This window comes from Columba livia, chromosome 10 (genome assembly GCF_036013475.1).
Source record: "Columba livia isolate bColLiv1 breed racing homer chromosome 10, bColLiv1.pat.W.v2, whole genome shotgun sequence".
NCBI lineage: Eukaryota > Metazoa > Chordata > Aves > Columbiformes > Columbidae > Columba > Columba livia.
Genome location: NC_088611.1, coordinates 15,907,568 through 15,923,197, shown reverse-complemented (window position 1 = coordinate 15,923,197; position 15,630 = coordinate 15,907,568). Strand labels below are relative to the sequence as shown.

Genomic DNA, 15,630 nt, shown 5'->3' with positions numbered 1-15,630 from the left:
TAAAGCATGGAATCTGTGTTTGAATGTGTGTGTTCTGCTCTGCTAAGAGAGATGACAGTCATCCTGCTCTCGCTGGTAGCAAATGGAAACGGTTGAGAAGAAAGGCTTAAATGAATTTTCTGATAGGCAGCATTTACTTAATAAAAATACTTACAGGTCAGTTTTGGAAAGCAATTTTGTTTTTCATTTCTGCGTAAGTTGTACTACCCAAAGCAACTGTCTAAAAATCACACTCATTAAGGAGCTTCTGTTCCATGTTGTAGTTCATAATTTACAGATGAGAAGTTTAGAGACAAATTCAATATATCTGTGTTGCCTTCCAAAGCTAGTGTAATACGTGCTTATATAGTAGACTGCGAATTTTTGTCCTAAGTACTCTTTTTGTAGCTAAGCGATTGAAGGAAGACGCTAGCAGATCTGTTATGAGACTCTGGAGGAAATATCGATGTCTGAACTATACCTGACACAGTTTGATTATGTTTTGTATCCAGGCTGGGCAGAGCCCTCTCCTTATCTATTGCTCCTGTAGAACCCGCGTTAAGAGCCGGCTGACTGGGTTTGCTTTGCCCGGCTGTCTCAACACCGCTATTTCCATGGCGTGTTTGGAGAAGTCCAAAACACATCCGCTCTTGTTTGGGAAATTTCTTTTCGGTTCTTCCTGACTATCAGCTCTGCCCTGAAATGCTGGGGCATAGGCTACTTTGTCAGTTTTCTGGAATAACACTTGCAAGTCTCTTCTCTTGTTTTTGTGGCCTGAATTTAATGATCTGAAATGTTAGCTTGATAGCCTTGGAGATAAGAATGCTATTTTTATCCATGGAGTAGGTAGAGCACGGGAGTAAAATCTTCAGTGTGCTGTCAGTGTGTCTCGTTTGAGGCTTGTTTACAACTGCTGGGGATGGAAAAGGGACTCTCTGTGCAACGCTGGCAATTCTCAGTCCGCCTGCTGACACCATGGAGAGTCATCATAGATAAACACCGTGACGTGAAGGAAGGACCCTGTCCTGGGAGAGGACCAAAATCATAGTCCGGTCATATGGTGCTCCTCATTGTACAATGGGAAGACATGATGGTAAGGTGCAACATCAGCAGTTGTATTTATAATTTAATCACACTAAGAGTTTTCCTGCACTCCTGTGAGTAGCGTTGTGAGACTGAGGCTTCATGGGAAATGCCGTGTTGTTTCATCATTGCAGCAATTCAGGGGAATGTCACCAACTGATGGGAACGTTTGGGATGTCCGTACTGTTCTGGTGGCCCTGCAATACCCTTTCTTGGACTCCTTTGGCATCTTTCCCCAAGTACTCAGCACTGTTGCTGGAAGCAAAAGCTTTTGAGCAATTTCCAAACACAAAGCAGTGCATTGTGGGCCGGCACTGGGAAGACTGGCTCAACAAGTTTGGCAGCAGTGGCTTTGGCTCCCTGCCTACCCTGGATAGGCACCAGTAGAGATTGCCGGAATCTTGGAGCGGGTTGGAGCTGAAGACCTCAGCATAGGTCCTGAAATCCATGCGCGTGCATCTGCTGTGTCTGGCAAAGGGTGCGCTGCTGCTGTAATCCACGGTGTTGTTATCCTAGATATGTTTGCAGTAGTTATGTTTTGTCTGTTTTGGGAAGGTTGATGTGTTATTTGTTGTCAGTGTACTGGAGGGTGGTAAATTCTACAAATTCCTTATAATATCAAAGGATTCTGTTTACCTTTCAATTTTCTGTTATCTATTTGATCGTACTGCTGTCATCCTGTGTCATCTAGGGGCAATTAACTAGTGCTTTGACACGTTCCTTTCTGCCTCTTTTTTTTTTTTAATACCAATTCCGTATGTTCTTTGCTGTGCTTCTTGCTTAATACTGACTCCATATGTCTTCTACGACATCTCCTCTGCAGACCTTTGTAAACAGACGCGGTTTCATAACAGAGTGCATCAGGACCACCACTTGAGGTCTGCGGGCTTCTGGGGAGTGCAGGACACTACTTGCCTGCATCTCATTGCAGTCATACACCACACATGTTTAATCATGTATCTGGATAAGGATCTTGCTGCTTGTATAATCAGGTTTATTGGTTTTATGTCCTTTTTGACACGAGATGTCTAAAAAGTAGAATTTGTGCCCAATTCGAAACTGAAAGAGGGTGGATTTAGATTAGATATAAGGAAGAAATTCTTCCCCATGAGGGTGGTGAGGCACTGGAACAGGCGGCCCAGAGAAGCTGTGGATGCCCCATCCCTGGAATTGTTCACATCTGGGCTGGACGGGGCTTTGAGCAACCTGGTCTAGTGGAAGGTGTCCCTGCCCATGGCAGGAGGGTTGGAACTAGATGATCTCCGAGGTCCCTTCCCACCCAAAGCATTCTATGATTCTATGGACTCAATACTTTTTTTCAAGCGTAGAACAATTTGCTTCCTAGCTGGCCTACAAAAGGGAAAAAGTTGGGTTTTTTCACCTCTGCCTGTGTATTTAGGTCCATTCATACATATCCATGTACCTTCTTCCCATGTTTGATGGGAGCGCTGTTAACTGCAGAGGGATCAGAGGAGAGAAGTAATCTTAGAAGTATCTGTCAAAACTGTGAGCTAGACCAAACCAACCAAATCAGTACATTAAGTAGTCTGAGCAAATTCTTCTCTCCTTTCCTTTTGTTTTGCTGGAGGTATTACCTTCTGTGCACATCACAAGTGTGCTGGTGTTCCCGTTGTATTATAAGAGGCCCAGACCATGAAAAAGCAGAAAAATTACTTATAAGCATGTCAGCCCTTTCAGATCTTCTGCATGTATAATATCATCTAAGAGATCTTCATTTTTTAATACATCTATATTTGAAAATATTAAAAGTTGCAGTCCTTCCCAACCTTTTTCTAGTTAAGAGTGAAACAGATAATTTGAGTAGCAGAGAACCAGTGCCAGGTATGGAAGAATGATACTTGGTACAGATTTGTTCCCCCAGTGTTTTCAAAGTATTTTTTTATTCTGTAAAAAGTATCATGTATTTTGTGTGTAATGTTTGGAGATGGAATTCTGGAAAATTTTGTGAAGGTGGGCTCCTAAAAGAAGGAGAATCACTCTTAACGGTGAAGAAATAGATCTTGAAATAAGCGTAGTGATTGGGCTTATTCTAAAAGGGAGATGATGTGCAAAGGTGAAACCTGTTTTTTTTTTTTTCCTTAGAAGAATTTGAAATTCCATAACAATTTAAGGAAAAAAAAACACTTCCATAAAGTTTATAAGCTGAATTTTGTTTGTGTTATATCACAAACAACCAGCTGTGGATTTATTGACCTTTCACTGTGAACAGGTAGCCTGATTTTCTTCAGTGCTTTTACTAATGTAGTTAATATGACTGTATCTGAGAGGACAATTAGCGCTGGTTTACAGCCTGACGCTTCTGAACAGATAAATCCCCTCTTGGAAGGGAACTCTGACTGTAGCTCTATATGTGCTGGAATGTATCTTTTGTGAGAAGTAAAGACTTACGGTTTACTGGTTCCTCAGCTACATAATTTAAATAGCAATATTTATTTGTTCAAAGGTATGCAATGGCCAAGTTTAAAATACTTTGTGTCACTACATGTGTGTTCAAATACAGAGTGGGTTAGCTCTTTTACTGCACTATAACAGCAAAAACGTTCTTTTATTTTCCACTTTATCTTTAAAACTTATTAAATATCACAGTAGCATTTGGGTTGGGGGGGGGGGGTGTTGTTTTGGGGGTTTTTTGCTCTAATACTTTGAGATGCCTGTTGCTGTACAATATTTTATTTATTATATCAAATCAACTGTTAGTAGATTTGTAAAGCAAAGGAAGTAAATTTCAATGGCAAAACTAATAGCGGCTGCCAAACTGAGAGGGGTGCAGAAATGTAAGTTGGTATGTGAGAGTTGACAGGCATCAGTTTCCTTATAGCTTTATTAGACATGATTGAAACAGTCTTATTTTTGAAATGGATGTTCCAGTGCATGGAGAATGGGAGTGGCAGGGGTGGGGTGATTTTTAGGTAGTTGGGTTGCCTAATAAAAGAAAATACTGAAATAGAATTCAGTTGACAGGTCATCTGTATTCTTTTTTTCTTTGCATATGCTGATTTGCTCCCTCGGGTATCAGGTGCATGAGGGAAAATGTATGCGGAGCGTGTTTTGTGCAAAGATGCATTGTCTTTGCACAACTGAAGAACGCTGTGCTGGTGTCACACAGGAGCTGGGGAGAGGGTACAAGAGGTTGAGAGGTGAACATGTCCTGTGTAGTAGGGAAAATAATGTGTTAACTGGTGGTGGTTTTAGTATGAAGATTGCAGTAATGCCATCATGCAAGAGATGTGTAGCTGCCTCTAGTTCTTATTTTTATTGGTTCTGAAAAAAGTGTTTCAGACATCACTTTAGTATTACTCAATTCTGTTGATTTCCTCCTGTCACAAAAGACACAGTCATGGGTACATTGTATTCTTTCAGTTCTCAGTTAGTAGGAAAAGTGTGTAAATAGAATGGTTGTTACTGTTCTACTTCCTCTGTTCCCGAGAACCCAGGTCCAGCCAGCACCCCGTTGTGTTGCTGTAACATCACCAGTTACATAGGGAAAAATGGCAAAAACCACACATGCCAAACTTTTTTCCTCAAAAGCCTAGAGAAGAGATGGGATGGGGGAGGAGCTTGGAACAAATTCACCATTTACGGTCACGATGTATCAAAATATTTCTGCTGCAATGAGCAGCTTAATGTAAACGGTGAGTTTAGATTTAAATAAAACAAACTTCCTTTTTCCTACTACAAAAGTACAGCTGCTGTAAAGTACACAGAGTGCCATGTGTCACAGAGGAGAAAAGTACTAAACCTGTTGATGTTAAAACAGTTCATAACAGTAGCATGCTCTCGGGTACATGATTTAAGATACAATTTAGACTATTCTGTGGATGATATTGTTAATTTTAATTGAGGGTATGGTTGTGACTAGTTGCTTGTTCAGAACCATCTTTCCTCCTCACAATAGACCCTGTTCTTCTGCATAACATCTGAAGTGTTTCTGTGGACACTTTTGTATCAAATTAGCCCAGATTTTAATTTTACAGTGTAAACCCTTTTTTTTTTTTTCTTTAATTTCCTGAATTCTGTTTAATTTTTATGTCATAATCACAAAATTAAACTCAACGTTGAGAGTTCCTTAAGCTATTTTAGGATTGGATATGTAAAAAAAATAGATGGTTTTTTTGACACAAAAACATAAATGATGATTTGTTGGTGTCCCTAAAATACAGTAGTGACATGATGAGATTGTGTCACTTAAAAGTAATGCATGGCATTGAGTGAAGATTTCTTATATGACAAAATGAATGTTCAGGATTTGCATAATATTATACAAATTGGCTGAAGAAATTTAAAATGTCATCAACTCTGAAAATTAATTAATGAGTAAATGAGGATAGTTTTTGCAGGTAACTGATTTCCTTCAAACTGCTGATGAAAACCTGATGTAACAGAACACAATGTGGGGGGGGAGACTTTTATCTGCCTAAAAGCTTTAAATACGCAACTTGTGTTTCATGGAGAAATTTATTCAGTCTTTTGTAGAGACAATCTTCTGTAAACTTGCACACTGAATTTTTGTAATAAACTTAGAAGAACATGTTTAGTTTTGACTGAACAATTTCACATACGTTTTGTTAGATTTTTCTAAAAGATTGTATCCGGCTGAATTTGTGTACGAAGAATTTAACAAAACACTTAGATGTCTGCTTTAACATGTGATTTATATATAATGACAGGAACATTCTAATGTTGGGAGCCTAAAATTAGAACTCCCAGCTGCATGCTGGGCTGCAGGTGCACGTGTGCATCACAGACTTCAGTATCTGCTGCTTGGTTTGTATCAGTGGGCATGATACAGGAATTTCCCAAGGCTGTTAAATTTTAGAGAACAGGAGGTGTAGCGACTGTCAGTGTTGCATTTTGCATCTGCGCAGAGAGAGAGGAGAAAGGCAACAGGAGAACTGGAGTCATTGTGAGCTTGTAGCCATGCAAAAGGACGGGTATTTGGACTTGCCGCTTAGGTGTGCACAGAGCAGTGTTATTGCCTGCAGCATGTGGCAAACCTTTTTTGCTGGAGGGGGTAGGATTTTGGAAATGCAGTGCGGCTGAACCCATGGAAAACGTGAGCCGGGAGAGGTAGGTCCTTCTTCACCCTCTCAGGTTTGACTGGGCAAGATTCTGCCTTGAATTTGGGAAGGCAAAATAAAAACTTCAGAACCATATCTTTGATAAAATAGATTATCTTGAGTTTGGAAAGGAGACTGGATAGAGAGAACTCTGCTGTCAGAGACAGGACGTTCTAGCACTGGTAAAGATTTATGACCGATCAAAGCTTGTAATGCAGCTCCTGTGCCTAGTTAAACTAGATTGTGGAGTTTTTTTGGTCTTGAAGTGAAGATCATTTCTCTGAACCAAAACTTGGAGGTATTCTTAGGACTTTAATAAAATGCTGTGTAATTGCTGTATTTGCCAAAGTGGAAAATGCAGTAAAAACATTTAATCAAGTCTTCAGCTGTTCCTTCCTTCATCCGATCAATCAGCAGCTGCCCGGTGGCACAGTTCGTGCGCTTGTGCTCAGAAGCCAAGGGGAGCTCTGCTGTCCCAGCGACTCCTCAAATAGCTGGGTGTGCAAAATATGTAAGTTACTTAATGTACAGAGCAGAGTTGGCAAGGAATGTAAAAAAAAAATAGGTAACCTCGCAGAAAATCCTTCAGCGCTTTCCTCTGAGCCTAAATACAACAGCTCGGGTATGGGAATGTCTGTGTGTTTGACTTTATTTTGTATTAAAAGGTTCTTTGGTATCTGAGACGATATGAGCACAAACCCTGTGGGAGAGATTTGTGGAAGAACTGTTTCTGTATGTAAATTTGAACAGTTTATGTTTGGTTTGTTTGATTATGCGTATGTTCTTCGCAGGCACAAATTTGTTACGCCTGCACATATGGTTCATAAAATACTCGTGTTCTATTAATACATGAGTGTTCATTACTTGAATTTTTTCAGAAAACCCTCAAGTACGTATGGGTTACTAGAATCTCTTATTTCGGTTTAAAACTTTTGTAAATCAGAGCACTCTGAATACCTATGATTTCAGTTATTTTGTTCACAATATCTGTTTAGGAATATTCTTTTTATTATCATCTTGCATAGTACAAAGTAATAAAATTGCCAGTAATTTTATTTCATTTCAACATTGCTAAGTATACAATACCAGATATGTGTTCATGAATGATAAGCACTTGAGTGCTTCTGGAAAACAGTCTGGAAATATATTGTGTACAAAATGATATTTTAGTTGCAGAAAGTGAAGGATTTGTGTGTGAAAGGGGAGTTTTGAGGTGCTTAGATCAATTTTAGACATTCATATCAATTACAACAAGGGTCTATATGACTTAGAATTGATGTGAGCTTTACTTAAGATAACTAAATTAGTTGGGATACCTTGTAGTGCTGTTTGTGCAGAAATCTCGCTGCCTTAGACTTACATCTAAGATCCTCCTTGCGCCTAAAATTACTTGTTACTGACAACTGATGTCAGCAATAGATCCAGCCGGACCCCTGGTGCGCAGATTCCGTAGCAGAATTTTAGCTTTCTGGCCTGACCAGAAGCTGTTAGTCTGGTTGTAACCAAGCTCAGCTCTGTTTAAAACGTGCCCAGGTTTGGTGCCGGCTCTTTCACGTGGTCCTAAACACTGGTCAGTCACCTGCCGCTTGCCCCCCAATCACAGGCTCTCCAAAACAGTCGTTTGGAGGTTACGTCTGCTTTCAGATATTAAAATTGCATTTGTGTGCTCCACAAAGGATAAATCAATAGAAATATTTTTATTTCTTTAATGGGATCTGACAGTAGCTGGGACACCTATTATAAGCAAATTACAGGAGGTGGCACAAAAGTTTTCCTTCAAGTTGTCAACCAGCTTTAAGTTACTGCAGCTCATTGTTTTTTTCCTCCCCGTTGTATTTTTTCCAGATGCTAGTGAAAAGTTGCCTTATCTGAAAAGTTCTAATAAAATCTGCCTTTAGAGGAAGAGATCTACCAGTGAAGCCAAGTTAAAACATGGTGTACTCACATTTCTTTTACCTTAGTATGATCAAGACTAAGTCTCTTCTAATGAAAAGAGAAAACACAGCTAGTACAGAGCAAATGTATTCGAGATAGCTTTTGTGGACACTATTTGAACTTACTGCATCCATGAAGTAAATAGTTCAAACAATCTACATTTGGCAACATTTCAAAATAATGGGATATATTTACAATTTCCTTATATAGTACCTGCAAAACAGTCTTGGTGGAAAGCTGCCCGAATCGATAAAAGTTGGTACATTTACTTAGGGTGGATTTGGATCAGGCTTCAGTAAAAAGAAAAATAAATTCCATGTTTGGGGAGTTGTAAAGATAATAGGGAGTTGTATCTGTTGTGAGTGTAAAGTTAATAGTCTAGGGCATTGTGTTTTAATGTTTTAATATTAATTATAGTGATTAAAAATATTGTGGAAGTATAATCAGGTTGGTGTTGTGCTGAAGGCACGTTTTGTTATGCTGTGGAGATCATCGTAGTCAAAACATTTTACCGTTCACATCAGGCATCAGCATGAAATGTCCATTGTCAATTTACACTAAATGGCAAGCAGTACACACCTATTTGTGATAAATCAAATTCAGACTTTCAAAAATAATCTTAATAAGCAGATGCTTATGCTGAGAATGGATAAGGAAGAAGGGAGCAATAGAAGTGTTCTGACTTAATATTTCTGCAGTACTTTGATACATTCTTGTCACTTTTTTCACCACAATTTGTATTCTTTTGCCTTGACTCTGGTCGAGTTGGTTCTTTGCCTTTCACTTCTGCCCGTGCTAGTTTTGCTTTCCCTTCCCCTGTTTCAGTTTTCACTCTCCTTGTTTTTTCAGTCGCGGTGAACAGACTTCTGCGAAATAGGAAACTTGTGTTCTGGTCTCTGCGAACGGCCACAGTTAGGGCTGGTTTTACCCCGTTCCTCTGGACTTTGCTGTCCTGGAGAATATCTTGACCTTGCTTTTTTTGGTGCTATTTCATTTAATTTCTAGAAGGTTTGTTGTCTTATTAAATGGTAGGTGAGATGGACTGCACAAGGGTTCCAGTCTGAAAAGAGACAGCAACATTTGTAGGAAATCTTATAAATTTGGGGGATTGAAAAAAAATCCAATAAAAATATGTGGTGGAGCTGTGGCAGTCAGTGATCTCGTGGCTCAATAAGAGCAAATTGCCGGGCTGCTCTCTAGCTGCACGACTTTTAGCCTGTTCTATTTGTCCTGTTTTCTGTGATGTTAAGTAATAGAATCGAGAGTACACAGACACAGTTACTTTTAGTGACCACAAGCATGAGTTTCTGTAGTGTAACTAACCTGAAATACTAAGAAATTACGAGGTGACTTAGATGTTTCTACATCCCTCTGGAGGAGAAGAGATGGCAGCTCTTTAAGAAAGTATTTCAGAGTAGACGTGCTGACATCTGTGTTTCTTGATGTACAGTGTACCAGATTATTTGTTATTGTTTTTCTTTTTCCTTTTTTTTATTAGAGAAGATGCTATATTGGCATTTTCCGGATAAGAAGCATTTTCCTTGTTACATACTCCACAAATAATGCAGTTGAGATATCTCAGAAGTGCCTGTGGCATGGGCTTGTTCTAGCTGTGGTGAGGAGTACAGCAATATATCGCTTGAAGTTACCTTTTTTAAAAGCCTGTAAGTAAGCTACGTTTGAAAGGAGAAGTGAATTCTGGAGGTCATGATGTTCAGAGGTTTCATATTATGGAGGTAAATGAAGTGGTTTTTCTTTATGGTGTTAGTAGAATTAATGTACCTAGCAGTTCCTACAATAGTATTTCTATGTTGATAGCAGATAAATACTGCGTTTATGGAAAAATAAACTGAAAGTTTGAGGTCTTGGTTTAAATTTTCAGTTTGACCTTGAAAAACATTCCCAGATGGAGAGAGTTAAATGAGCCCAGCTTTGAAAGAGGAACATATGAATCATGGTTGCCAGGCTCTGCCTTGAGAGGTTCGGGCTTTACATTTGCAGTGAAGTATTTCAAAAAGTAATCTTCGAACTCGGAGGAACAGTGCATTCAAAATGACACTGCTGAAATACTATAAACTTCATTAGACTTTTAAATAGGGCATTTGCATGTCATTAAATGAAATAGGTATAAAGTATTAGACATTAGAATATCAGCTGCAAGACTTGTGAACTTTCATAAGTGGTTGAGGAGGGAAGAGAAAAATTAGGCATCCATCTCCTATGCTTTTGGTACATGCTTCTTATGTAAGTTTTAATAAACTGTTCTGTATATTCTCTAATATCTGCATGATCTAATATAGCTTATTTTCATAACAATACCACACAGGTGTTTGCCCCATTGGAACACAGAGACAGAAATAAGATTTTCCTGAAACTTGCTCTTGACTAGAATGACAGGGTAGGATGTTAAAGGTGTGGGAGCTTACCTGGCTGAGGCTCCTGGGTTGGGAAGTGTGGGTGTAGGTCTCTTCCAGGTGTCTTAACTGCTTTTGGTTGGGCCACACTCTTTAGAGTTCCAAACACATTGTTAAAACTAACGTTCAGGTCTCCGTGAAGTATTTTTACTGCTTTTTGCCTATGAGCATCTGGTCTCGTGTGTTCATGCAGCGCGTAGCATAGCCAGGTTCCATTCTTATTTGCAGCCCCATGGGCTTCTCTAACAAAAGGACTTGATTAAATCTGTTTTAAAGAAATGCTTTGATAATGAAAAGCTATAGTTTATTTTACCTTACGTGAGAAAATAAAAGGAATTGTGTGTAGGACTCTAACCTCTTCCCTCACTGTTTAGATTGAGGTGCTGCTCTATGATCTGTACTGTAGCAGAGCACTGCGGGGGTAGAAGAGTTTTTCACACTGATTTGTGTGACCTGGCTGGAGCCTCGTGTGTGACTTCCCTTGAAATCACAGCTGTGATTCTGAGTGTACAGCGAATCCTTTTTTCCTGTGTCAAGTGGTTTTACTCTTGGAATGGTTCTTCAGGAGTTTGTATATTTCCTAGTGTTTTGGCCTTGCTTTCTTTCACTTGGAGCTTTGATTTGAAAACTCTGAAGGTGTACTTCACAGTGTAAAGGACACTCATAAATTATTCAGATTTCTCGGGGTTCCCAGAACTGAAATAAGAAAACATTGTTGTTTACATCAGTCTCTGCCAATTAGTTTAACTTGTGGTTTAAAATTGCAGCTCTGTATTGCCAGCAAATATTCATAAAAGGTACTTAAATAGTGTGAACGTGATATCTCAGACTAGTGTCAAGAAGTGCTTGATGTTGCAAGAGACAGAGGAGTGGGCAATCCTTCCCTCGTGGTAATGATTTGCTGTACAAGCTGGTGTAAAGTCTGCGAATCCTATGTTGTCTGCAAAGGTCTGGTTACGAGAACAGGTTACCGGGTGTGGATTTACAGTTCGTTAGACATTTTACAGTAGTAGCCTGTCCGTGTGCTATTACCAGTGTAAATAGCAGGCAGTGCGCGCTGTTATTGTCCCATTCATCACCGTGTATCAGGAGTCACGTGGAAGTTACCCTGGAGGATTTGCTTGCTGTGTGGAAACTTTTTTTATGCAACCATACCCAAAGAGCTCCTGCATGAAGTATTAGCAATGACATTTAAGTTTCTACCTTTTATTTTTCTTACCTAGCTTAATATTAAATCACAGAAAGTAGATATTGAAAAATAATTTATTATTCCTATGTTTTTTCCCCCCAGCATATATTTACTAGTTTGCAGTAAGCCGTACCCAAAGCCTTGGTACTTCTTTAATAAATTACATATAAATAAATAAGCAAGAGTTGCTACTTAATGAAGGGCAAATCACATTATTTAATGCGACCTCCATTGCAAAAAGGTGCCTGTAACTTCGATAAGTGTAGCTCTGATCTATCACAGTCACATCAGATGTCCATGGTCATTGCATTTGCATCCAACTGCAAAATCCAGTTGCAGCTGTTATTGCAGGTATCACGCTTAATTTTAATGTAGCAGTAATAAGCTTTTTGAAAACGTGGGATAGACCTTATTTTTTCCAGAAAAATAAATAAATGTTTTATGATGAAGAGACTGCAATGGGAGCCCTTCATTCTGGAAGCCATTGGGTGTGGGTACATTCTTTTGTCTGCAAGGGACAAAGTGGAACCCATGGGGCTCCACAGGGCTCATTGCGCCAGCAGTCACCTTGTGTCACGGCATGTTCACTCCTAAAAATGCAGCCCACTCAGCTTATTTCGTAATTGGTGTTCCATTAATGAACAAAAATATGGACGTTGTTAAAAATACCCACAGGCAAATCAGTAGCTTTAAAATGAAACTTTGGGGTCAGTTCTAGCACAGAGGTAAACCAGTTGAACTTAATTTCTAAGTTACTGTTAAGATAAATCTATTATTTGAGTATTTTTAAAAATAAAATAAGTTTTCTCATCATCAGTTTTAAAGCTTTAAATAGCGTTATAGATCTTTTAGCCACATATTTGGCAATAATGAATTTATACTATTATGTTTGCAGTTTCTCTTTTTTTATATCTTCTAATGATTGAATAACGTTTTTAGTTATATTATTGTAATATACCTTTAAGTTGTGTAATAAATGTTGTATTTAATGCTCCAGTAGACTCTGAATGCAGTTTTAACTGTTAAACTATATTTTGAAGAAACTGTGTTCTTAAAAACAAAATTGTAGAAACTCATTTTATTAGGAAAACTCTGCAAGTATGTGTGTTATCTCGGAAATCCACACATGCTCTGACATACTGTTATCTCTATTTCTCTCTCTTATAGCTGTTACACAGATCTCTGGCAGCAGATGGCTGGACTATAATGCACTGTTAAACAAATAAAACCATTAGGCATGTAATACTGCCTGGTAAACAACTGTGTGTTTAAAATGGTTTTAAAAAAATAAATAGAAAATAAAGTTCATTGTTGAGTTCATTTAATGAAATTGGAATCAAATCCAAGCCCCTTTCAGAATACATAAAACATCCCCTCGTGTTGTGCTTGTCATTTGAAGTCAGTCTCTTTTTTTCATTACATTCTTGCATCTGGTATAAGATAATCAGTCCTAAATCAGTTTTCTAATAGATGTTTTCTACAAGTAATCACTCATTTTACATTTATCTTTGTAGGAAGATTTTTGCTTTTGTAATACTCCAGCACAAAATTATCTATTGCATTATATGCTCTTTTTTCCTCATTTTCAAATTTAATACAAATGTATTACAATTATGGTTCAACAGTAGTGTCATGGCTCTGTAATTAAACTGTTTTTCAATAATTGTCAGCAGCTGAGAGATGCCATTTTGTCTTTTTGTTTTTAGATATGCCAATATTTGGTCTTTGCCCGTCTCATGATGATTTCTATTTGGTGATGTGTAACCACTGTAATCAGGTCGTAAAACCACAGGCATTTCAATCACATTATGGTAAGTGCTTAACTATTTTTAATAATTAAGGGTGAGGTTAAATCAGGATTAAGCCTGCCATTTTTTTTAAATTGATGGTACGTAGATCATTAAATTATAAATAATGTCAAAAAACATAACCTGTGTTTAATCATTTTATATACATTGTAATGCAGTTACATAAAGATCTTGTTCCTTTTAATTTTTTTAATGCCTTCTGAAATGCTGCATACATACAGTTCAATTTTGAAATGACATACATATAGTGTATTTCACAGACAGTGTGTGTAGTGTGTTTGTGTCTCTCTATGTCATTTCTCCTTGTATATTTATACAGATTATTTTTACATGGGTTCTGTTACAGTGTGAACTTGAGCTAAAAGCTAAACATGCAAATTTCATTGTAAACATAGTATGCCTCTAATGGCTAGTAAGCTTATTTGTTTATTTTCGGAAGTGTCAATTTGTGTTTGTTTTACTGGTCCAATGGTTTTGTATATAAGCTATGCTAGGAAGCTCTCGTTGTGTTGGTTGGTGTTAGCCCGTGTTTACAGAGGACTGAGGAAATGTGAAGTGCTGCACAAGTTCAAGTGCTCAGTTACTTCCTACAAGCCAAACTGGGGGAGGTTGGCAAGATTCTAAATTAATCTCATTATCGCGATTTCATGCCAATGTTTGGATCGGAAGTTTTTGGCAGTCAGCTTTTTGTTCCTTGGGAAATTCAGGAGATGTTTTCTGAGCAATTCATGAGATGTTTTCTGAGCAAGTGCTTATAAAAAAGATGGACAGAGCATCTTCCATACTATTCCTTCCTCCCTCTGTGTGTGTGTATTTGTATGCATTCCCTTTTTTCTAGGCCAGTGCACCTACTGGTTGCCTTGGTGTTTAAAGGGACAGAAGATGCTGGATAGGGGTCAGGAGTCTCTTCTGATGTTGAGAACAAGTAATAACTTTTCTTGCATCTTAAATAATCCAGCCCTTTGGCAAGAAAAGATACGCTGCCTTCTGCTGCTTCCTAGAGACTGGGAAAGGGTCTGTCTTCCTGTGCTGTGCAGAGGGTGAACTTCTTATCCTTTCCACCTCTCACTTGTTTGGTTTTGTGTTATAATGCCTTATGGATTATACCCCTGCCCTTGCTGCTGGATTCTGCTGTCGTGTTGCACAGGCTGACTTGGAAAATAATCTGAGTAGTTTTTATGACGTAATTCTTACTAATTTGTTTGTTATTTTGTGGATGGCAGTACTCATTTTTATTTTTTTTATATAAACCCCACAATTTTGTGTACATAATCCTCCAGAGCTGTAGGGAGCTGGAAGAAGAAAAAAAGCATTGGCTTGTCTTCCTCTGGTTGCCTTTGTATCAGCCAAGAGCAAGTCCACCCCTTGCCATTGTGATTCCTCACCTGTGGCTGAATATCAGTTTGGGATGTCCAATAAGTCTTTCTAATATATCATATTAAATTGATTGTGACAGTTACAAATAAATTTATGGGGCAGAACTGGACGGTACCCAGTTCCGAGTGCTGGCACATTGACTCTTCCATCTTGAGGTCAGTAATATGGGGCTGGCTCAGGTGGGCGGTGATGAAGAGCTGGGGATGTCTGCAGACACTTCGGGTTGTCTTTCCGAAATGAGCAGATGATCTGCAAATACTGTCTGATAAACGAATAGTTTTATTGTAGGAACAAGTATCGTAGCTGTTGGCGTGACAGGCTTGAGGGCAGGTTGAAGAAGCAGTTCAAGAACTCATTAGGTACAGCATTGCTTCTCGAGTGTCGTCATGAAAACACGGGGTGTTGTGATGCTGCTTGCACCAGTGTTAAACTTGTTACATGAAGTTAATTCAAACTCTTCTGCAAGCACTACATGTAATTTAAAAGGGACAGAGTAAAGAGGGAACTGCAAAATGAAGGTATGGGAAATATTTTTTAAAAATAAAAGAGTAAATATGAATGCAATGTTCCCATTCCTTATCACACTGTAGGGCTGTGAGCTCTGAGGATAAAACTTTAGTAATGTAAACCTTACATCAATGGCAGATTCATACTTGGAGAGAAAGGTGGAAGGAGGGGCTGGAAATGACGAGGTTATTCTTAGTATTTCTTAAGCCCATTGTGAACAATGAAGACGCTGCTTGGCGAGGGCTGCGGTGAGCAGAGGA

General features: G+C 38.7%; 1 protein-coding gene across 19 annotated transcripts in view; it reads left to right on the top strand.

Moving 5' to 3' along the window:
* The window catches only part of ATXN7 (ataxin 7), an 84,574-nt gene that overhangs the window by 36,138 nt on the left and 32,806 nt on the right, over nt 1-15,630 (top strand). For 16 of the 19 annotated variants that reach the window (XM_065075541.1, XM_065075537.1, XM_065075540.1 and 13 more), the window contains one exon: nt 13,385-13,489. The exons of 2 other annotated variants lie outside the window; for them this stretch is intronic. In XM_065075541.1, coding sequence (XP_064931613.1) covers nt 13,385-13,489 — 105 coding nt within the window. Of the gene's footprint in view, nt 1-4,013; nt 6,151-13,384; nt 13,490-15,630 lie in introns of those variants that run through there. One more of the 19 variants, XM_065075548.1, reaches the window with a different exon arrangement.